The sequence below is a fragment of the Pieris rapae genome, chromosome 14 (assembly GCF_905147795.1).
Source record: "Pieris rapae chromosome 14, ilPieRapa1.1, whole genome shotgun sequence".
Classification (NCBI taxonomy): domain Eukaryota; kingdom Metazoa; phylum Arthropoda; class Insecta; order Lepidoptera; family Pieridae; genus Pieris; species Pieris rapae.
Window position 1 is genome coordinate 3,914,088 of NC_059522.1, and position 23,940 is coordinate 3,938,027.

The 23,940-nt window shown below is 35.0% G+C and overlaps 5 protein-coding genes across 5 annotated transcripts; 2 read left to right on the plus strand and 3 right to left on the minus strand.

Annotated features, from left to right (window-relative positions):
• Positions 1–859: 859 nt before the first annotated feature.
• LOC111004346 (larval cuticle protein A2B-like) lies at positions 860–1,886 on the minus strand. Its single transcript, XM_022275347.2, has 2 exons — positions 1,779–1,886; positions 860–1,501 (listed from the first exon to the last, which is right to left on the minus strand). Exons 1-2 carry the CDS (start codon positions 1,788–1,790, stop codon positions 941–943), a joined length of 573 nt encoding a protein of 190 aa, XP_022131039.2. The 5' UTR covers positions 1,791–1,886; the 3' UTR covers positions 860–940.
• A 7,511-nt stretch (positions 1,887–9,397) lies between these two features.
• LOC111004417 (calphotin-like) lies at positions 9,398–15,434 on the plus strand. The gene is made up of 4 exons (XM_022275445.2): positions 9,398–9,513; positions 9,708–10,602; positions 13,027–13,040; positions 14,798–15,434. The coding sequence occupies exons 1-4, from the start codon at positions 9,502–9,504 to the stop codon at positions 15,371–15,373; spliced, it is 1,497 nt and encodes a 498-aa protein (XP_022131137.2). The 5' UTR covers positions 9,398–9,501; the 3' UTR covers positions 15,374–15,434.
• A 1,042-nt stretch (positions 15,435–16,476) lies between these two features.
• LOC111004348 (larval cuticle protein A2B-like) lies at positions 16,477–17,257 on the plus strand. The gene is made up of 2 exons (XM_022275348.2): positions 16,477–16,533; positions 16,750–17,257. The coding sequence occupies exons 1-2, from the start codon at positions 16,522–16,524 to the stop codon at positions 17,197–17,199; spliced, it is 462 nt and encodes a 153-aa protein (XP_022131040.2). The 5' UTR covers positions 16,477–16,521; the 3' UTR covers positions 17,200–17,257.
• A 32-nt stretch (positions 17,258–17,289) lies between these two features.
• LOC111004344 (outer dynein arm-docking complex subunit 4-like) lies at positions 17,290–19,166 on the minus strand. Its single transcript, XM_022275344.2, has one exon. It carries the CDS (start codon positions 19,084–19,086, stop codon positions 17,305–17,307), a length of 1,782 nt encoding a protein of 593 aa, XP_022131036.1. The 5' UTR covers positions 19,087–19,166; the 3' UTR covers positions 17,290–17,304.
• A 374-nt stretch (positions 19,167–19,540) lies between these two features.
• Positions 19,541–23,474, minus strand: LOC111004418 (cuticle protein-like). The gene is made up of 3 exons (XM_045631161.1): positions 22,965–23,474; positions 20,710–20,766; positions 19,541–20,211 (listed from the first exon to the last, which is right to left on the minus strand). Exons 1-3 carry the CDS (start codon positions 23,472–23,474, stop codon positions 19,609–19,611), a joined length of 1,170 nt encoding a protein of 389 aa, XP_045487117.1. The 3' UTR covers positions 19,541–19,608.
• Between the last annotated feature and the right edge of the window lie 466 nt (positions 23,475–23,940).

Sequence of the window (23,940 nt, forward strand, 5' to 3'; positions counted from 1 at the left end):
GAACAGGAATAAGCAAGTTTAAAACATAATATTTATTTAAATATTATTATTGATTATGGAAGACAACAGTATATTATAATACAATAAAGTATAAAAAAAGGCAGGAGAATTTAGTCGGAAACGGAACACGTAGTAATTGTAAGGAATTCAAAAAGGAGGTGCGGCGTAATTTCTAGTTTATTTAATAGTATGAGAAAAGTATTTAAATAAGCACGATATAAATAATGACAAATACTTCAAACTGTGTATTTATTTAGAAGTGATTTTGCGAACATAACGTATGATAATATTTTCAAATTTATTAAATAATATGAATATGAACTTTTCTTTACAATAGAGAATTTTTTAAGAGATGCGTCAACTGACTTACTATAGCTATAGTGTTTATAGCTATAATAAAACTTATATTTTTCTTTAAAAAGCTTTAATAAAAAAATTGTAATGCTTTAGTTAAAGAGCTTCCAAATTATGCCTATTTTGTTTATCATGTATAAATGTTTTACAAAATTTCTTCGTGCTTACTTATTTATCTGCTTATATTATTGGTAATTGTATTTTATTTCAAGCTACTAAAGCAACAGCCATATTCAAATTTCTTGCAATAAATGTTAAACAGACTACCCACGTCAGTATGTATATCTACGTTCCCACGACTTATCAATTAATTACGATCATAGACGCTTTCAAAAGTTCAACATTAGATCTTTACAAAGGTTATAAAGCTACTCTACCAGTCTGCTTACTTACCATTAAATCAGTAAGAAAATTTATTTTCTTGTGTACAAAATCAGTTTTGTACATATTTTAAAAGTTAACTGTAGATCTAAGAGTTAAACGGTGTAAAAGTAAAACACATACATAAAAAGGTAGAAAAATAATTTAATTAACGTATCTTATTCCTTTCATAACACAATTCCTAGTTAGCTCTACTATTTGGCATTTAGTGGTGGTAGTAGGCAGGAGATGAGTAGGCGACCGGGGCAGCGTGGACTACAGGCGCGGAGTAAGCTACTGGGGCGGCGTGGACCTTGGCAACGACGGGAGCGACAGCTTTAACGGCGATGGGTTCTCTGCGGACTACGGCGTTGAAGCCGTTGTGGGGGTCAGCGGTGTAGTCAACGGTGCGTTTGTGGCCATCAGGGTCTACAACTGAGTATGAGCCTTGGACGACATCACCGTCGCGAGATTCGTGTTGGGTCTTGGAGTCACCGGTCAAACCATCTTGAACGTCGTAAGCAAAGCTGTATTGGGGGTGGGCGTCGTATTCTTCAACGGCGACTTTAGCGACGGGGGCTACGGCGTATTTAGCCACTGGCGCAGCATGGTATACAGGTGCAGCCTGGTATACAGGGGCCGATTGGTAGACCTGGGCGCCGTGGTAGGCTGGGGCAGCTTGGTACACTTGGGCATCGTGGTAGGCTGGGGCAGCTGCGTAAGCAACGGAAGCAGCTGGAAGTAAGCCAGCGCTAGCGGTCGCTACGATGCAGGCGAGGACGACAAACTGTAAAAGTATAAAAACGCTTAATTTGCTTACCAATATGATGTAAGGCTAACCGAATGTAGAACTAGGCTTATCCAGTGTGTGAAGTAGCGTATCTTGTAGAAGCTACAGCTAAAAGGTATATTTTAAAATTCCAGGATTATTTTCTTGGTGAGACTAAACATAGAACTTGATGAATAACAAAAATCTGCACAACACTTTTTTATTCTAAAGTTAAGAGCTTTTAAATTTTATGAGCGAAAAAACTAGTGTTTTGAGGCAAAAAGACTTAAAATACCTTGAATGCCATTGCGCTGGTTGGTTGTGAGGATGCTGAATGATAGTAATTGAGGAGCGTAGTTAGCTTTTATATGGCGAGGGGCTCACCCTTTCACTTGGAGTCTCGGTGACGTAGTACGGCCGTGAGCCGGCGCCCTAGGGCATCTCAAATCTCCCGCAGGTAACCCCGAAACTTGAAACCCGTCTGGTAAACTTGAATTGCACCAGTAGCACGAATCACGATAGAATTACTGACATACACTTTAAACTATTAATTTAGAAGTGATTTACGAACATTATAATATTAGTACATAAGACGTAGGATTTGACGTTATTTAAGAATTGTATTTAAATCGATTTCTTGGTTCTTAATTCAAATAGAAACTGGTATTAATTAATTTTATAACTAATTATGCACCAACGCATATGCGTATAGTCTTCAAAAGGGTAACAAATCTATATATAAACAATAATGTCAAATGGATTTTGGCTTGAAGAAAAATTAAAAAAAAAAATCCAGTAAGTAACGGTAACTAAACGGTTTACGTTTTCATAAATCCATTTTTTTTGTAGGAGGTAAATCTTGGTGGTTCCAGCCCGTTTTGAACATTTCTTCATTTTTTTCTTCCCACATTTGACAAGGATTTACACATATGTAAAAAGTTGCTTAAGACATTGTTATAAAACTTTTTTCATTTTCATTACATGTGTGATCATTCTCTACTAGGCTTACCGAGATGTTCACAAATAATTTAGGATGTTGTAGGGGGCACGATGATAATAGTTAATTAACTTTACTTACTAACACTTTGTTACGTTGCAATATAAAAATGTAACATAATTAAATGAAAAGGAGGGCAACTGGCGGCCTTATCGCTTTCCAGCGATCGCTTCCAGGCAACCACTATATTGTATGTGTATAGTATCTTTATTTGTTTTACGATTCTTTAGAGACGATGTGATAGACACTTAAAAAGCGATTTGTTCAAGCTACAACAGAACATTAAAGCTTCTCATTTTTAATGTTTCATTGCAAAATATATTTGAATATTCTATAATATTATGATTACCGGTTAAATTAAAAGTTACACAAGATGAGGTGACATTACAATTTAAATATGTACATTAAACTTACCGATCCTTGCAATTTGGCGCAAGGTTACTTATAAATGTTGAGTTTATTTTAAGGGCAGTAAACTTATAAAAAACCGAAGAAGTACAAAGGATTATACTGGTTTAAATTAAATAACAAATGACTAAAGAAATATTTTAATTATATTAATAATCACTACAATCTCTATTCGTTATCCAAACTTTACCGATTCCTTTTGCATCGAAGTAAAACTTATTATATACGATATATATCTACTATTTTTATTTTTATTTTACTCTTCTATTGTGTCTAGGAACTTTCTTATATTGTTCCTAAAAAGATACACAAATATATAAAATAGAATCATATCTCTGAACTAAATTTATATGAAGATGACACACGAACTGTGTTGACAAATTTTCATACAATTTTAGTTTTCGACTTCTACATACACTACTGTTAAGTCGATAGGTCGCGCCTGTACGAACCGAGAATAAGCACATGTTCTACGGTTTCTTCTGTCATTATTGTAGGTACATGTTGGACTCGTGTTAATTTTATACCAATGTAATAAAAAATAAAGTGTAATAAGCAAAACCTCCGTGTCCTGTAAGAATTTGCGCCATCTGGGGTGTGAAACGCTCCACTTTTATTAACTTATATTCAGCTCTGCCAATTGTTTCATCCCTCAGGTAGCTCTCATTCCATACTTCGTCTTATATGGCGTTTAATATGTGACAGGGTACTATTAATACTACTTTACTATTAAATAACACAATAACAATTTTTTTTTTTATTTATTAAATAACACGTATATGGGCATAAAATAACTAGTCAGAAATATAACTACCATCTTATTTCATGAAGCTTTGGGATACTCGGTCACAATAGATACAATGAATAACAAAAAGCTAAAGTAGTAAAATGATTAATTCATCATATCAATACCAAATGTGTTTGTTGAACAATAAGCTACTTCACCTTGGCATTATACGCTGCGGCACACAGATTATGTAGATGGATTAAAAAGTAGAAGAGGTGTGAAAATATATGGGGCATACATGTGTAAGCCACAGACAATACGATATTTAATTTCATCACTTAAGAAACGTCTATGTATTACATAATTGCCTTTTATATAAGAATTTAAGATTTTATTTAATAAACACACGGTACTAAAATAAAAAAAAAACGATATAAAAAATATATATCGATTTTTTTTTCAAATAGCGTCGTTTTAACATTCGCTCGACCGGTGAAGGAAAACATCGTGAGGAAACCGACTACTGGAGGCTGATCATGAAACAGATTAAGAAATTTGAGGGAAAACCTAAAAAGGTTGTAGCGACACTGATTTTTATTTAGCGTCGTTTTAAAACCATCAGTAAGGGAATATGAAAACCTCCAATGGTAATAGAGATCGATTTAAAAAGAAGAAAAAGGCGGGAAAAAATTGCACATCTGCGTCAGACAAAAATTGTTATAAGCAGATAAGAAATCTTTAAGAGTTTCGTAGTTAGTAATATTTTTTCATAATTATTTCTTAGTTAAATGTAATTCTTCATATACATGGGTAATATATCATAAGCCCACCGTAACAAATCGCCCACAGAGGTGTCTAGATTAAGCGAGAGCTTAACTTGCCAAATATATAACTTATTGCGTAATTAGTGCCCTCGATTTCGTAAATAATTCACTTTGTTCGTACATTATGACGTATATCCTTTATCACGATTAAATTTTCTATTATTTCGCTTTTTCGTCGGAGACTTTCGGTCTTATCTTTAACTAATTACTAAGATGAAATTATCGTTACTTACTTCAATACATATTTGGTTAACATAATGTGGTATGGTGAAAATAACCCTCAACCTACCAATGGAGCATGTGACTGTCCTAATTGTAACTAATATCCTTTATGATATTTTTAAGAATCAACATTATGCACCAACTTGATATAAATTTCGTTTATCCAGATCGTACCCAGGAACTTCGAACTCCTAAGCTACGAAGACGTTCGGTAATTTTTCTCTCAATACCGAAGCCAGTTTTTTCGTTTAAAAAATGAACATATATTTATGGATTCCATTCTAGCCAAAAGACAATAAAGCCTTCGTGAATTATAAATGTGTTACGCATGCTCTATTACACGGTTGTATGACCGTGAAGCTCGCGTTACGGAGGTCAGCGGATAGTGGTCAGCGCCAAGACAAACGGGTGCGGTATGGTATTATAGAGCTTTATCAATCATTTTTATCTTTTACAAATATTATTTGGTAAATTCGATGCGGAGAGTTGTTTGTGATGCATATAGTGCAATGTCGCTTAACAAGACCCCGATTTTTATAATTCTTTTCTCAAAGTAAATATACTTCATGGTATTGAAAATATGTTTATTATAAAATTATGTAGGTTGGACGCTTGTTTCTAGTTTTAAAATTTAACACATTGAATGCTTTAATCCATTTCCTTGTATCCATTTCTTTGTATCCATTAGGATACAAAGTTATAGTTACAAAACATACATTTTTATGGCGAATTTTGAGTTAGTAAATATGAATGTTTGAAAATATGTATATTATTGTATTTATAAAAAAAACGACACGATACAACATGTCGAGCGCTGAATACTCGGATCCGAGTGCAATACTTTAAAAAATTAACGGGACGCTCGTACGGATCCGAGTGGCGGCACCGCTACTATTTTTTAAGGAAATGTGTTAAATACTAAACAAAGTTACATCGACCCAAGGTAATTATTATTCATAAACCATTCTCAAATATAATTTTTATCATTTCTCATATACCTTATTTCACATTACGTTCCTTAGTATAAACATATAATGAAGGTCGAAATACTTCGGCATATGAATCAAATATCAATTTTATACCAAGACAACGTTTAATAAAGTGCAGTTTTTAGATTTAAGATTTCAATTTAGAAATATAGTATATAGTTACAAAATGGCAGGCTTAGTTCAGTTTTGGGAAAGTATGTCCGTTTAAATAACCAGTATTATTATTGAGAAACAATCTAGTGCATACTTACGCAATATTTCTAAGGATTGAATATCAAACTACTTATGTGAAGGTAAGTAGGGTAAACTTGTAGGGTTGACAGCACAAATTTCGAACATTTTCGTATTTTTATAAAATAGGACCTTTATGCCTTTCTATCTCCGACCTAATTGATACAATGTTCATATCAATTCAGAATGAAGTTGAATTTTGATCAATACCAATATTCTTAAATACTGTTTTAATTTCTAAGAATTATAAATTTTATTTGCTTTATTTTTATAAAGAAACGAATAGATGTAAAATATAGATTAGCGAAACGTCGGAAAAACTATGTTTAATAATTATAAATTTATAATAATACATAATTTCAATCCGGTTAAAAAGTGTTTTCTTTTAATATAGATTATCATTAAAGTGGTACAACATGGCGATAAAAAATAATTTGTATTAATATGCGCCAACCCTATTATAGTATTTGCAACATACTCTTACTTCAGGATAATGACAATGTGGACCACCCTTAAAGGCCATGTTAATAATAAACGTATACGTTATAGAGATTAAATAGATATTATGTTGGTATACTTTGTAAATGTTCTATATAAATGTAATGAAAGTGAATTGACGTCTCTAAACGAATTTAAGAACTTACTTGATTATTATGACTTGGCATCAATTTCCAAAAATAGCCTAATAGGTACATATTATAAGTATGTAAGTGACGTAAACGTTTAATATATTTAATTATTTTAGTAAAACCGGACCAATGAATACAAATAATATATTGTATACTTTTTAATAGTCGGAAATATTTTTTTTAGGAAATAATTGATTTTGCCTATGACTTTTCGTAATTAACAGAAAGAAATACGAATTAACTCATTACTAACTAGTTTTAACTTGATATAAACTACTTTGTAGAAGAATCACCAACGATGCGTAACAGTAATCTGCAATATATTTCACTAATATAAATTTCTCATATACCTTATTTCACATTACGCTCCTTAGTTTAAACATATAATGAACGTCGAAATACTTCGGTATATGAACCAAATATCCCTCAACTAGTCTGTAGTTTTAACTTGCTATAAACTCCTTTGTAGAAGAATCACCAACGATGCGTAACAGTAATCTGCAATATATTTCACTAATATAAATTTCTCATATACCTTATTTCACATTACGCTCCTTAGTTTAAACATATAATGAAGGTCGAAATACTTAGGTATATGAACCAAATATCCCTCAACTAGTATGTAGTTTTAACTTGCTATAAACTCCTTTGTAGAAGAATCACCAACGATGCGTAACAGTAATCTGCAATATATTTCACTAATATAAATTTCTCATATACCTTATTTCACATTACGCTCCTTAGTTTAAACATATAATGAAGGTCGAAATACTTCGGTATATGAACCAAATATCCCTCAACTAGTATGTAGTTTTAACTTGCTATAAACTCCTTTGTAGAAGAATCACCAACGATGCGTAACAATAATCTGCAAAACACGGTGCGTACAAATATTACGCAAAAGCTGGCAACCTTGTGAAGGACGCGCCTGATGCGGAAAACAGAATTCTACTAACCTATCATTATTACAATCGTAAAATACAAAATTCTTACCGAAAATACTCCATCTAGTAAAAAAAATATTTCGCCTTTTGAAAGCTTTAATTTACCACTCTAACTTAAGTAACTTAACCGTAAATCTACCTATCTTCAAGTAAGTAAAAGCGAGATAATCAATAAGTTTAATTTGTATGTGCAGTTACATCCAATCAATAGATGTTTTTTATTTAGACAAATAAGGCGATTTAGAATTCTACCCTTTCTGATTTCTAAGGTTTAAGATCCTGGTGAAAAAAATTGGAATGCGTGTACCTAAAGATTGTAATATTGTATTGTATCCGAATATATTTTTGTTTTATCACCGCATCCATGGTTCTAGAACTGAAATTCGCTTACTCTGATGTCAGATACTATTGGCTATTCTAATCAGTGTTTTTAAATAAAGTTTTCGCGAGATATTTGCCGTAGGAAAAAGTTGCTAAGTTTATTGTTGTTGCTTATTTAATTTTAAAAACAAAAATGTATTTTTGTATTTACAATTTCCGAGCAGTTCTACGAAAGAATTGACGGTAGTTAAATGGTGTTTTAAAGAGTTTCTAAAATATTTCGATTAAACTTTTTTTTTTATTTAACTAACAATTTTTAACAAACGCACGTGCGTTCGAAATTCAAAGAGACCCATATTGAGCTAAGACATCACAATTACGATTTGTAAAGAATTTTTTTTCCATTCCATCCATTACGGTTGAATTACCAAACGCATAAGCAAAAGAGAGTTACCTGTGACTTTGCCTTCTAACTAGGAGTGTTATTGAGACTTATCCTTTTTAATATGAAAAGTTGTTGTCTTTAACTAGTGACGGTACATCTATCAAGTTTACCTTAAATTACCACCTTAATTATATAATTCTCGTTATATTTCTTGGCATCGGCAGACCAGTCATTAAAATTGTTTTATTGTATGCACAGGCCAAAATAAATTAAAATTTTGCTTTAAAAATTAAACTTTCAACAGAAAGAAACACACCAAAAAAGTTCAAAAAAAAAGTATTAAAATTTGAAACACTATTCACATCATACATATCTAATTAAAATTATTTTCTTATATAAGAAATTTACATTCATAAACATATAGACATTAAGTGTATATAAAATATTCAAATCACGTCTGTGGAGCAAGTTTCAAAAGCCATATGTATGGAAAACTAGAGCACTTATACTATTTAAAAAATTTGCATGTAACATTAAGTCAATGCCTTTTGAAGGTCGACGAGAAAATGCTTCTGATAGCCTAGAGCTTAAACTATTCATAATTTAACTCTATTGACAAAATTGTGCATATAATAAATATAATAGTCTGATGATATTATAAGTTGACTTTGTTCGAATTAAATAGATATATGCTTTTGTTTGTGAGATGTAAAAACAAAAACAAATAGTTAATGCGATTTCTGTAAAAAATGTTGGCGTAACGTGCAAACATATAAACACACCTGCTGATACGCAATTCTTATTATTAAAACTTTTAAGTACAAAATATAATTTTTCAAAAATCTTTCTTAAAAATTAATTTATAGGGCGTTGTAGCTTTAAAATGTTTTCAACATTACAAAATGTTACATTATGTATTGTTCTAAAGATATTTTTTAATTAAATTATTCGTTGTGATTTTATAATTTTATTTATATAACGAAAGAATTTAACATCTTTTAACGCAAATTTTGTTAATTGCCATCCATTTAAATATTCGTATTCATACATTTTAAATCACTTAAAAGGCGTGTAAAAAGAAACTGAAAACAAGTGTAAATAATAGAAGGAAAAATGTGTGACAGTGATGTTTCATAGTCGGCCGAGTTGCACAAGTAGCTGCTTTGTTCAAGTGGCATTGTCCAACGTCCCAGCAGAATGGTACGTGCGTACTTGAATATATTTAAATTTGGAGATGTCTCGGGATGAGGCAATTCTTGGACTTGAATCACTATATATGCTGTTAGATCCCAACAAGGGGCACAGTTCACAGCTTCTTGCATCCCTGTACACATTACAACAATGTTTTTCAAGGTACGAACCATTGGATTTGAAGTGTTTCAGTGTCAGTGAAAGTGTTTAAACAGTGATAAACATAGAATATACACAAATGTGAAAATTTGATTGAATTAAGCTAAAAATCATCGAACCGACATTGCCGTGATAATTTCATTTGCACATATCGTCATCATCCTCAATAGCTAATAATTTATAACATTTGTTCTCAGGTCGCGGTATTTTCATGCCTCTTGGCTCTGGCTTATGGAAGTGTGCCAGTTGCATACACAGCCCCAGTTGTTGCTGCCAAGCTTGAAGAATTTGACTCCTTCCCCCAATATCGATTCGGATACAACGTAGCTGACTCTCTTACTGGTGACTACAAGAGCCAACAGGAACAACGGGATGGAGACCTAGTCCAAGGCTCATACTCGGTGGTTGAGCCTGATGGCACTCGTCGCGTAGTAGAATACGCTGCTGACTCAGTAAACGGCTTCAACGCAGTTGTTCGCAAGGAACCTTTAGTTGCTGCGGCCCCTGCCGTTGTAGCTGAGCCTATCCCTGCCCGCATCGCTGCTGCTCCTGTGGCTGTTGCCGAACCTATCGTTTCCGCCAAGATAGCCGCTCCTGTTCAACCAGTTTTCGCCCGCTACGCTTACGCTCCAGCTGAATACTACAGCAACGCTGCCGTTGCAGCAGCAAGATACGCCGCTCAACCAGCCCCAGTAGTAGCCAGATATGCTGCTGCCCCTGTAGCCGCTGCTCCAGTAGTTGCCAGATACGCTGCTGCACCCGTGGCTGCTGCTCCAATTGCACCTGTAGTTGCTCGATACGCTGCTGCTCCAGTAGCCACTCCTGTATTGGCAAAATACACGGCACCAGCTGCTTATACCGCCTCTGTAACTTCTGCGTACACAGCTCCTGTGGCAGCCGCGCAAGTGTTCTCAGCTCGTTATGCCGCACCTCTAGCTGCCTACAGTCTGCCAGCGTACACACAATACGCTGTACCCGCAGCGTACACACCGGCGGCGCCCGCTCGCCTCACTGCGTCCGCCCCAGTGGCAGCCGTAGCGCCCGCGCCCGCTAAGATTGTTGAAAACGTCGCCGCTGGCTACAGATACCCTTAATTCACAAGAAGCTGACCCAACTGAAAGTCTTTGTATATAAATAAATTTTGATACATGTTTATTTTGTGTTAAAATTGAATGCTTCCTTTTAAACCCATTTGATACTATTATTTATTAAAAGCTCGATTATTATACAAGGAAAAATACTCACAAGTAGCTATTAATATAGTGTAAATCTCAATATACAGTGTATAAATCGCTACTTGTGACTGCTTTTCATGATCCCTTCTTTATTTATAATTCGTAATTTCATATTAAATATATTGTAGTTTATCTATGACATAAAATGTAATATTACCCGATAGAAAAAATGTTGTATGTTCCAACAAACAACATTTTTTCTCATCTTATCATGGCAACATCCATGTTGCCATGATACTGCTAAAGCATTTTCTAATTATAAAGCCCAAGAGGCAAGAAATAAATATAATGAAGTAGCTCGTTTTCAAGGGTTGGATCTTATATTCAATACCTTGAATTTGATTATACTGAGTGTGTAGGAGTCTCGGGGGACCTTGATTCGAAAACCTCAGTGAGATTTGGAGTAATTTTTGCTGCTTAAGTTGTAGTTTAAAATAAATTAAATATTTAAAAATTTTTTCGATATTTTGTGCAATATTAGAAATTTGTAAACGATCCGCCATTGTAAACTTTTCTATTTACCTTGAATTTGCTTATTCAGACCCCTAGATAGGGTCTCGGGGGCCTTGATTTGAAGAATTCCGTGACATTTGGAGTCATTTATGGTATCTGAGTTGTAATTTACACTAATTAAATATTTAAAAACACTTTTTGATGCTTTGTGCAACATTACAAATTTGTAAACAATCCGCCATTTTAACTTTAGAACTTTTCTATTGGTTATCCAATTAATACCTACTTTTCTATTGGTTCCATTTAATACTTTTCTATTGGTTACTAGAGATGTGACATTTTGCATAAAATTAATCGATTGTTTTTAGTATGAAAAATCGATGATAATAAAGAATTGTTTTTTTTATTCCTACTACAATAAAGCTAATTCTTACTAAAAATCGATGATAATAAAGAATTGATTTTTTATTCCTACAGCTTATAACGCTAATTTTTACTACAATAAAGTGTTTTTTTTTTTTAATTTTATATTTTACTTTATACTTTATTTTCTAAATTTTATATTCAAAAATCACACAAAACCGAATCAGAGCACCCCACTTTCCACGTGGTCTGGTCTGTCTATTGGATTTTGAACGGCTCCAGCGCGAAGGAAGAGCAGCCCCCACCCGCTGTACCAAAGGACAGGCATTCATGCCTGACCTTTCAAAAGCCGGTAAGCCAATATTCCATATTAATATTGCTGAAAACCGTACATTATAAAATACATAGAAACGATAAATAAACCTCTATACATCAGTTTTGTAAGACCAGCTGTTAACCGCTCCTCTGCTCATCTTCGACCTCAAGATTTCGCGTTTGAACTCTGGTTTTGTATGGATTTTTTTACTGTAGGTAAAAGAATATCGTGAGAAAACTGGTATGTCCGACGTGTGTCAGGCACCGGAGACACACCGTGTTTGCCGAATAGATGATAAGTGAATTAGACACAGAAATCTAGCGCTTATGCATATAATGAGTCATAGTCACAGTCGATTATTATTTTTTATATGAAAACCATCGTTTGTCTGATACAAAAAAGGTAAGAAAAATGATAGAAACATTCAGATTGACTTCAAACAACTTGAGTCAGATGACTACCGCTCAAACCCAATAAGATATCTTTATCCATTTTTGTCCATCTGAGATAGACATCTTAATTCAAATATAGAGAAAAGTGTGCCAATAACCAATCAACGGATTGTAATAGCCATCTGTCGATACAAGCTATCCATGGAAGGTCGGAACGGTATATGTGACCTTTGTATAAAAATTACAGTTCAACTGCCAATATCCTTTCTTAAGATTTTAACTTACATCAGTTTTTAAAATAATTAAAACGCTATTTGATAAGTTTTAAACATTGACATGTATATTTTAATATTATTTGTACGATTTTATTTATTTTATTTGGTTTATATTGATATCAATTATTTATAATTGCATTTCATCCGTCGTCAAAAATGGATGGTCTTCGTATGGTTTGGTTATTGGGATGCAGATAGTAGATCGATCGACTGTCACGATCTAATCTCTCATTCAATTTGCGATTGTGGATTGATTATTGGTTTCGTAGATACGTAGATGCTCATTGTATACATACGTAGTATCTACTGCTCCAATTTAAAGCGATATAAAAATCGTAATCGATCGCGTAACTCGCTTTCTTCAATGGGCCACAAGTATTGTACTCACGTCCCATGTTACGCATTCTCTGATATATAATGCGACTAGCCCCGGGGACCTTCACAGTACATCTTCAGACTGACAACCTACCCTAAGTGAACAGCCATGAACACCAAGGTATTTATTATTTTATTATGAATTCAATTCATTTATTATTTTAAATATATATTAATTATAATTTAATTAAAATATGAATTGATAATAGAATTATTACTATGTGATACGCCATTATGCTATTTGTGAGGTTAGCTAAACAGAATCAGAAAATAGGTTTTTGTAGACGCAGATGTAGCAGGCTTTTAAAAATCAATATGAAGCTATAAATTGTTTTTACATTACATTCTCATTCTAATATAAATTTTGTTGAATTCACATTATTGAAGTTATACTTCTATTGCCGCGATGGAAAAAAATGATTACAGTGAATTTTTACGAAGCGCGCGCACAGCAACACCTAATTCGACATTGTAAAGTTAGGACTAGGTGGCGTGGAAATCGATAACTATGTTCAATTTATATATTCTAGTAGTCTATATGTACATGTTTCATAACAGTACAATTAAATGATGGTGACAGTATTTACTGATAATGTATTTATTTAAATAAAATCTTTTTTTATTAATTTTAATATTTATCGTTAATCACTACTGCATTTTAGTTATTTTTTTCCATAGGCCAAAGAAGTATAACTGCTAACGCGTGTACATAAGCCACTAAAAAAATTGTACTAATTTTATATATCATATACTTTAAAAACAAAGTTAAATAATGGTATTTATCTAAAAAAAATTCTAGATTCTAAAATACTTGCCGTTTAAGCCCTTTAGACGTTAATATTGCGCTTTATTTACTGATACCTAAATGTAGAGCTTATTCGACTCGCTAACTTGTAATCACGATATATCATAGTCACGCGCTGGACATGATACCATCATGTCTTGTCACGCTCGATTGACCAACATTAGTGTTATTTGCAACACCAAAGCCTTTTAATTTTCTTCTGTATAACCTACTAGCTACCCTTACATTTGTGTGAAAGAGGTGGTGAAGTAAGTTATAAAATAAATAAAACAGACTCCGATATATAAAACAGTAACTGCTGATATATAAAATAGCTTTTTCTCGTTTTGTTATCGTGGAAACAAATCATAGCAATAGCCTTTCTGTCATGAAATATGTGGGGGATTTTACACACCTTTTAATAATTCATAATACACGATATTGCAAAATAGATCGTTTCTTTTTTAACAGGAACAATGTCGCAAGTAGGACATGTATTCAGTCCAAAAGCGTTGAATGCATATCAATTGGTCAGTGGTCATTTAGATTCAAATACTCTTATGTAATATTGTTATTCGTAGTATGTAATAGTTCTATTAAATCTTATAAGACACTAATATGTCGTAATTGATGCCTGCGTTCATATGCCATGAATATTTGTGAATTGCTTTAAACATTTGCAAAATCCTTTGGACTTCATCTGTAGACGGTAGCTATAGATTGTGGCATGTAGCCGATTTAAATTTAATTGATATTCTAATAAGTATTCATATTATAATGATTAGAAGGTTAATAATAATTATAATAGTCACAAAGTACTAAAGTGCGTGTCTAAATTTAAATGAAAGTACCTTTCATTTTAGCCGTGCTATGATTCATATATATTATATGTCACTGACTTGAATTAATAAGAGATTTGCAATTTAGTTCGGACCACTTATTTAAAACGAATACAAAATTATTGGTTAGTTTGTAGTTCCTGCTAGTTTTAGTAGGTAACCAACCAAAAGGTGTCCTAACGAATAATTATTTATTGCAATAAATCTCTAAATTATTGTAGTCAACAATTTAATTTTTATAACTACTAATTTCAGATTGTAGTATTCATCTGCGCGATAGGCATTGCCTCCGCTAGCGTTGGACATGTACCAGTAGCAGCCCGAGTTGACCCATTACCTCAATACTCATTCGGCTATGACGTGCAGGACGCCCTGACTGGGGACTACAAAGGACATCAGGAACACAGGAATGGCGACCTTGTTACCGGATCTTACTCAGTGGTAGACCCCGATGGCACCAGGAGGATAGTTGACTATGCCGCAGATTCCCTCAACGGTTTTAACGCTGTTGTCCGCCGTGAGCCTTTAGTTGCTGCGAAGTTCATAGCCCCCGCGCCTGTAGCACCGGTGGCACCGGCACCAGTGTTTGCTCCGGCACCAGCACCATTTGTCGCCAGAGCCCCCGTGGCAGCTCCACTGTTTGCCCCCGCGCCAGCTCCCTACGTAGCCCGTGCACCCGCACCTTACGTAGGCCCCGCTTCATACGTAGCTCCTGCCCCCGTCGTAGCTCCCGCACCAGTGTACCCAGCACCCATCGCTAGGGCGCCCCTCTATGCCCCTGCACCCGCCCCGTTATATGCTCCCAGGCTAACTAGCCCCTACTACTGGTAGATGAATTATTACAATTTTTTTGTTGACTGCTTGTAAATAGCTGTTATTATTAAGATTTTTATACAAATGTTATTTAATCTTTAATTAAATGAATTGAAATTTATTGATAAATTATTTCAAATCCTCAAGCGTAAATCAAATGGACTATACCCGTACTAAATAGCTTTATAAATATAATTTTAAACTGTGCGAGATATTTTACAAACACATTATTTACGAAGCAATGGGCATTGAGAAAACTGGCCGTACATAGTTTTTGTGCACCATTTTTTCCAACTGACCCAACTTCCGACAAATCTTGCCTGAATATTTGTATTTAAAAATACAAATTTGCACAAAAACGCGGGTAAAGATATGTAGTATTTCGTTTCCTATCATTCTTTATCCGTGTCGTTAGTTCTTGGGCTCGACCCGAGCGAAACAATCGTTTCAAATATTTTAGCAAATAAGGCAATAACAAAAAAGTATTGAAAAAATAACTCAGTAATATATCGGCTTTACAACTATTCTATCTGCGGGCACGGTAGTGGTAGTCCAAAACGAGCCAGGCAAATTACAATTTCTCGAAATGCGAAGTTTGTTTGAGCTCCTCATTTTCGTAAAATATTTGACGAATTTTGTGCGCACACACGCGTTACATATTGTGATATGAAACGATAAAGTTTACGAAATAATAAGGGATAAGTACTTTATGAAGTGTGTATGAGAAATTTAAACGATATAGACGATATAGCTTTTCAAAGCAAAAATCATATAGGTGTTTCAATATGAGAAATTGTGTGTTCTTATAGTGTGTGATATTATAAATGAATAACTAAATTCAATCACAAAACAAATATATCATTTAGAAATTTAAGTACCACAAAAGATTATAACACAAATACCATTGGATGCACGTTACATTTAGGGACGTTATTAAAAATTAACAAATAACTGACCTTATTGATAACACGATCCACTGCGTATGGTGCGACCGCGACCTTGTCTTGACCGTTGTCTTAAAAGCGAAAGTACAAAAGCTTAGTGGGCGCGAATCACATGTGACGTCATAAAGCTGAATATGATCGTAGACTGGAAACGAATATAAAAAGCCTTCACGAATTCAGATCAGCACTACAGTTTTGTATCCCGTCCAATCAAAACTAAAAATGGCTTTTAAGGTACTTTTAACATTTGTATAAAAAATTAATATATTTTTTCGATGAATGAAATTAATTTGAAGAATTGAATATTATAAAGTGTTAATCATTAACTCAAAATTTTTATTATTTCGTAATTTATAATTATCTCTATGGTATATCAATCTATGGTAAATGTTGTTCTATCTGCTCTATACATTTTTCATCGCTTATTTATATGAATACTTATCTTTTCAGTTTGTTGTATTGGCCTGTTTGGTGGCGGCCGTAAGCGCTGGTCTTCTGCCAGTAGCTCCTTTGGCTTACACACACGCCGTTCATGCTCCAGTCGCCTACGCTGCCCCCGTTGCCAAAGTTGTATCTGCCGTCGACGAATACGACGCCCATCCCCAATACAGTTTCGCATACGACGTTCAAGATGGCCACTCTGGTGACTCCAAGAGCCAACATGAAACTCGTGATGGTGATGTTGTCCAAGGCTCCTACTCAGTTGTAGACCCTGATGGCCACAAACGCACCGTTGACTACACTGCTGACCCCCACAATGGATTCAATGCCGTGGTTCGCAGAGAGCCCCTTGCAGTTCAAGCTGTCGCCAAGGTGGCTGCCCCAATCCAATACCATGCTAGTCCAGTCCAATACCACGCTGCACCTGTAGCCTACTCTGCCCCTCTGTACCACCATTAAGATGAACAAACCAAGCCAAACTGTACATAAATTAATAAATAAAGAGTAAATTATTAAATCAATATATTTAATTTAACCTCTATTGTACTTATGAGGAATAAGCAATTAAATATCAAATATCTGGAAACCAAGTGTGCCAGATTTAGGTGCGGGTGGGAGAGCTTGTTCAGGGCCTGGGATAACAGACAGCCCTCTTTGACGTCGACGTCGCCGTTCAGCACGCGATTCCCCTGCTTCAGGCTTCCGAGGAAGAACAGAGAAGCGACGTCCTGTCGGCACTGTTGACATTCGTTTAAACAGGACACTCGTATCTACTTTTTGAACGTCATCCATAACTCCTAAAATTTGTCTTTCACGTTGCATTATAGCTTTCCTCTCATCTGCTGAGACTGTTTCAGAAGCCATTTCGGCGCACTTACTCAGGAATGCTTGAACTCTTTCGGGATCTTGCATTTTCTTTGAGTATTCATACGCCTCTTCTACTTGAATACGCACTTCATTCGCGTTTCCTTGTTGCATATCTCCACTCATTAACACAAATAGCCCATTTAGCCACCAAGTGACATTACTGATTTCTTGAGCCTCCCGCTGACATCGTTTTGCATAGAATTTTGCTAAGGCGTAATTCTTTTGCGTACAAAGTAAGCGTGCAAGCTCGTACATCAACCAACATTTCATTGTTGAATTCTCGCACATTTCTAGAGTAGCTGTCACTTTATCAGTAGCCTGTTTAATATCTATAAATTTGTAAGGGTAGCTAGCCATGACGGAATCGAAAGACTTTGGACGGCCTACTGGCAGACCCATCAAGAAAGCAATTCGACGTCGATTGCCGCGCTCACTAAGAGTATATGAAAGACGATGTTGAGCTAAGTAAGCTTCCCCAACAGCTCTATATAAGCGGTCAATATAAATATCTTTATCAGGAAGGGTACGAGGTGTCTTATTATCAAGGAATAGTTGCATTCGTTCAGCTTGCGCTATAACATCCATTACACGCATCTCACGCAAACTTTTTTCAATTTGTTTCAAAAGCCTTTCCGATGTACGAGCTCCAATATCCCTTTCCTTTATTAAAACTGCATCCTTGTACTTATTTTGGTGTTTAGATTCTGCCTTTTCTGATAGCCTAATAGTATAGTATGGGCGTTGAGCCCGTAGCATATCTTGTCTTTCGGTAAGCGAACGAAGCGCTTCTTTCACTACTAATTTTAACTCTTTACTTCCACCAGAGTTTGCCGATGTTAATCGAGGATCGCCTGTTAAATGTTGAAGGAAAAACTTGTCATATGCCATTGGCCCCAGATACTTCATTGCTAGGACGCGTGATAACGTCAAATGTTTTCTAGCTTGCATTTGTGTTAACTTACGTTTTTTTTCAGGTTTAGGAATACGAGAAACATGCAAGGGCTTTTGTGATTCTTCCCCAAGAGGGTGAGCCGCCTCCAACTTTTTTATAAGTGGCAGAAATTCGACCATAACATTTCCTGCGTTGACTCCTATGCAATCCTGTATTGTTTCAACACCTTGGTTTATTCCTTCTGTGAAATATGGTGGTTGTCGCCTTACCCGTGATCCTCTATAATTCATGACTACTGACCTTTCGAAGTCTGACATTGTGTACATAGCACGTGCTTGCATGTTTCGAGCATTCATATTATGTGGCTCTAATTTTAAAGCTAGTTCTGCATCAGCATAAGCCTGAACCGGTTGAACTGCGTCGGCACACACCTGGCTTCTGCCGGTAAGCATACGAACATCGTCAGGGGCGTTCTTAAAGGCTTCGTCATAAGATCCCTTAGCCTTTTCAAACTGTTCTAAACGGCGTAAGTAAGCGCCTCTTTCACGATAAACGGTCAAAGCCCCATATAACTGCTTCTCTTCCATGGTAAATTATATTTTTTTTAGTAAAATATATTATCTATTTATAGACAGCTAAAATATAGTAAATAACTACAAACATTGAAATTTCGTTGCGATCAATGTATGACGCAAAATATGCTGTCACGATTTTTATTTTTTAAGCATAGAGTTATATATAGTCAAATATTAACGAAATATGCTTACTGTCTTATAATGAAGCTAAAATTTGATAGATATAAAAATAATATCGTATGTTGATCCATTTTAAGTTGTCGTAGCGAATGCCTTAGATATATATGATTGTTTTTTATATACCTAAATTATAGCTTGAATAAATAATTGCTTGTTATAAACTAAAATGCAGCCTACACTGTATATAAATCTCTTCGTTAAGTAAATACCTTAAAATTACCTGATTATTAATATCATCATATTTAGGAAATAATATATAAATGATTAATATAATACAGAAATAAAATTGTTTTTATAATATAAAGTAAAAATTTATTAGCCAAATTAAGATCAGTCCGTACAGATAACCGTTATTCAAGCAACAATAGGTGCAGCTGTAAGCCTTGCTACAGGCGCCGCGAATGGTGAGGGATAAGCAGTAAGCCTAGCTGAGTATGCTAGTGGAGCACTGTAAGCTGCGAGCCTGGCTACTGGCGCCGTGTAAGGGGAGTATGCTACGGGTGCAGTGTATCTGGCGACTGGTGCAGCAACCAATGGAGCGGCAGCAACTGGAGCAGCGGCAACTGGAGCAGCGGCAACTGGAGCAGCAAATCGTGCGGACAATACAGGTTCAGCTACTACTGCTGGCCCAGCGGCCACTAAAGGTTCCCTTCGCACTACCGCATTAAATCCATTCACTGAGTCAGCGGAGTAATCGACAGTGCGGCGTGTGCCATCAGGGTCCACCAAGGAGTAGGATCCTTGGACTAAATCACCGTCACGTTGCTCCTGCTGACTCTTGTAATCGCCAGTTAATGAATCCGCTACGTTGTATCCAAATCTGTATTGTGGGACGGCGTCGAATTCCTCTAGCCGTGCCGCTACCGGGGCTGCTACTACTGGACCTGCTGCGCCTACAGCAACAGCCACGGGTGCACTTGCACGGGCAAAAGCCACGATGCAGGAGAAAACGACGAACTGAAATATATTTAAATGTTAAACTAGATCAACTGTATGACCGTTTCGCCTTGAATATGAGTTACATTTATGTTGTACTTGAAATAGTGACACGGATTTGCGAGGGCGACTCTATAGTGTCATTACGCAATGGTTGTGCGGGTAAATTGTTAACTAGTTTATGGCTAAGACTAGGGTACCACTTGTCAAGGACATGTTGCTGCTTTGAATCTAAATTAAGTAATTGTTTTATTTGATTGATTGAACACTTTATATTCAAGCAGTCTTGTCGATTTATTGTAGTGATTCCAATTAATAGAAAGATGAAGAATAATGAAATGTATTTTTATGATTTGAAAAAAAAATAAATAAAAACCAAATTGTATAAAAACAAATACGAAAAATCTTGATCTATTTGAAGTGCAAATGGAAAATATATAGAGAACCATTTCAATAAACAGCGTTTCCGTACCACATAGAGCTTCGTACTTAAAAAAATAATTTAAAAATAATGTTTACCTTAAAGGCCATTGTTGTAGGGATGAGTTGGTTAAGAAGCCAAGAGTGAGTATGCTGCTGTCAGGATGAGCGAGGTATATATAGGGGCAAATGGTTGTGACACTGGGCCAAGTTCGCGTTTAGTATTGTATGGACGCATCACTATGGATGTGCGCGCAATTCAAAATGAGCTGCAATTTGTTAATGGCGGAAAAATTGAACGTTTTTGAATTTCGGCCAACATTATGAAACTGTACTACAGTCTGAGGACTAAGAGATTTCAATATACACGGTTATCGATATACCGTAGACTATTCCCTATAGGGAATAGAAGAGGCATTTTAAAAAATAAATGAAAACTATTAAATATGACCCAGTGGAAATAATTTGTCAACAACTTGTATTCATAGCAAATAACGCTAGATTTTTTTGTACTAGATGACCCGGTGAACTTCGTATCACATACCATATATTTGTGTCAAAACTTAATATAAAGTTTTTAGTACCGACCAAGAGATCGGAACTCATTCTGAGCTGTGAAACACTAATTTCTGAATAAATATGATGAAAAGTGACAATTTTTTATTTCTTAAAAGACATCAAACATTTCCCTGCTAGGAACAATTTTCATTAAAATTTAACTGTCTTTTATAGTTTTAGTTTTTATTTAGGTCCAGGCTTTGCGAGACATACGAACAGCAATTATTTTTTTATATATACATAGATCACATTTTCCCAATGCCCGCTTTGTATAATTAAATATCTTTCAATGTCCATAACGTGCTCAAAACAAAATACCGTTTTAATATTTTTTTAGATTTAATATAAAGTATACCATGGCAACAATGATATATTTAGTTTAGTAGGTTTAAATAAAAAATAACTTTTATTGATGGAATTCAATTTTATCGATCTTTATAAAATTATTCACAACTATGCAGTTATGAATAAAATGTGTCATAGAGTGAAACTGGTGTAAGCTTTTTATAATACACAAAAGCTGCTGAAATTAATGATACCCTTGTAAAAGAAAATTGGCTACTAGACAGACATATGTGTGTCTGTATCGTTGATAATTTTTAGCTGTTCAGCCCGACAACCATGATATTCATGGGAATAGCCTAATTATTACAATAACATGTAGGATGTCGCGAATTACGCGAACGATAATAGTATGTTTTTTTTTAATATAGAGGTAAAATATATTTTTATAAATATTATGTGCGTGTTTGTAATTTTTACTCCGAAACGGGTGTACCGATTTTAATATAATTTGTTTGGGTTTAAGTGGATGCGACCAAGGATTTAGATTTATTTCGATTTAGAATTAGATTATTTGTATGTTTTAAAGACGTGTTTCTATGATAAGTGTTTATAGTACAACGACTGTGGGATCCACTAAATTCTCTCAAAAAAGTATTGAACTCATTATTAATAAATAAATAAGTGTCTGGCTTTGCAGTCTTGCATTATTTATTTAGGTTCAAAGGCATATGTCGCAACATATGCCTCTTGCTTCAGTGTTCTGAGTCTGTAACACCCCATTAATTAATTTAAATAATCATTTGTTTTGGCTCTAAGCCTTGGCTCATAATATTTTCTTCATGCAATTACGCAAGTTTTACTACTGCTTCAGAATCAATCATAGATTTTCAAAATATAATTATAACTTAAAACAATACCGTACACTGTTATGATGAGTCATGGTTTTTATGAAGCATTAGAAACTAAATCTTATAGATTTGGTACCTTCCAAAAAAAAAAAATATATATATTTTTTTTATTTATATTCATATTTTTATAATTGTTGTTACTTTCCTTACAGAATATAATACAAATTGTATATATAATAATTTGGTATCTATATGTTTTTAGACAAATAATTATTTGATTTATTAAACCGACTTCAAAGAAGGATGACTTTAGAATCAATTCTATCTGAAATAATTTTTTTGTTCATATTGTTCGATGACTTATCGTTAAGCAATAAATTATTAATTAAAAGTACTGATTCCGCGATCATGGCGGGCCAATCCCTATTGAGGTTAGGTAGATATTAGTGGTATAGATAGATTAGGCAGGCATAGGTAGAATTATGTGGTTTTTTTACATTTACATTTTACACATTCAGCATAGTGTTCTAGATATTTTTCCTTTAGATCAAATAAGAACTAGATGAATACTATAAAACACGTAAGTAACTTTTAACTCATTTATTTTGTAAAATAAATTAATACTTATAGGTCGTACTTCTGCTTGACTAGTTAAATAGTTCAGTGGTGGTAGATAGGGGCTGAGTAGGCAAGAGGGGCGGCGTGAACAATAGGTGCGCCATGGACTACTGGGGCAGCTGCGTACGCTAGTGGGGCAACCTTAGCGACTGGAGCAACAGCTTTCACACCAAGGGGTTCCTTGTGAACAACAGCATTGAATCCGTTGTGAGGATCAGCTGTGTATTCAACAGTGCGCTTGGTGCCATCAGGGTCGACAACGGAGTAAGATCCTTGGACAACATCACCATCACGAGTCTCGTGTTGGCTCTTGGAGTCACCGGTCAAACCGTCTTGAACATCGTAGGCAAAACTGTATTGTGGGTGTGCATCGTATTCTTCAACGACTTTAGCAACTGGGGCGGCGTGCAGAAGTTGGGCTGGGGCTGCGTGGACTACTGGAGCAGCAGCATAGGCCACTGGGGCCGGATGGGCAGTGTAAGCTACAGGAGCGAGAACTCCAGCCTGGGCGGCGGCAAAGGCACAGACAAGAACTACCAACTGAAAAAAAGGCATATTAGCGGGATCTTTCAGGTTCAAAGATAAAGAAATAAGGTGTATTATTATACCTTGAATGCCATTGTGTTAAGTGACTAGTGACTTCAGAGAGGAGACCTCAGTAGGAATGTGTTGTAATACACACTGGTTTGGGTTTTTATATCAACGTTGAATGCCTCAGGCATTGCATTATACGATTACAGAGCCATACACGATATAAACCGGTTAATTATAAGAGGCATATAGTTGATATGATATGATTAAGTTGCCGAACCGTATTTAATTTGTTCGGGTTATACAAAACCAGAGCAAGTAAGCTATGATTAATCTCCGTCAAAAAGATCACTTGCATTTAATGATACCGGCTTTCTTTAGGCGACATCCTTGACTTAATATTTTAATATTCTTGAACTCTCGTAGATGTCACGAGAATAATAATTTGCGATTGCGGCCGCTAACTCGTAACGCTTTCAATAGAAATATC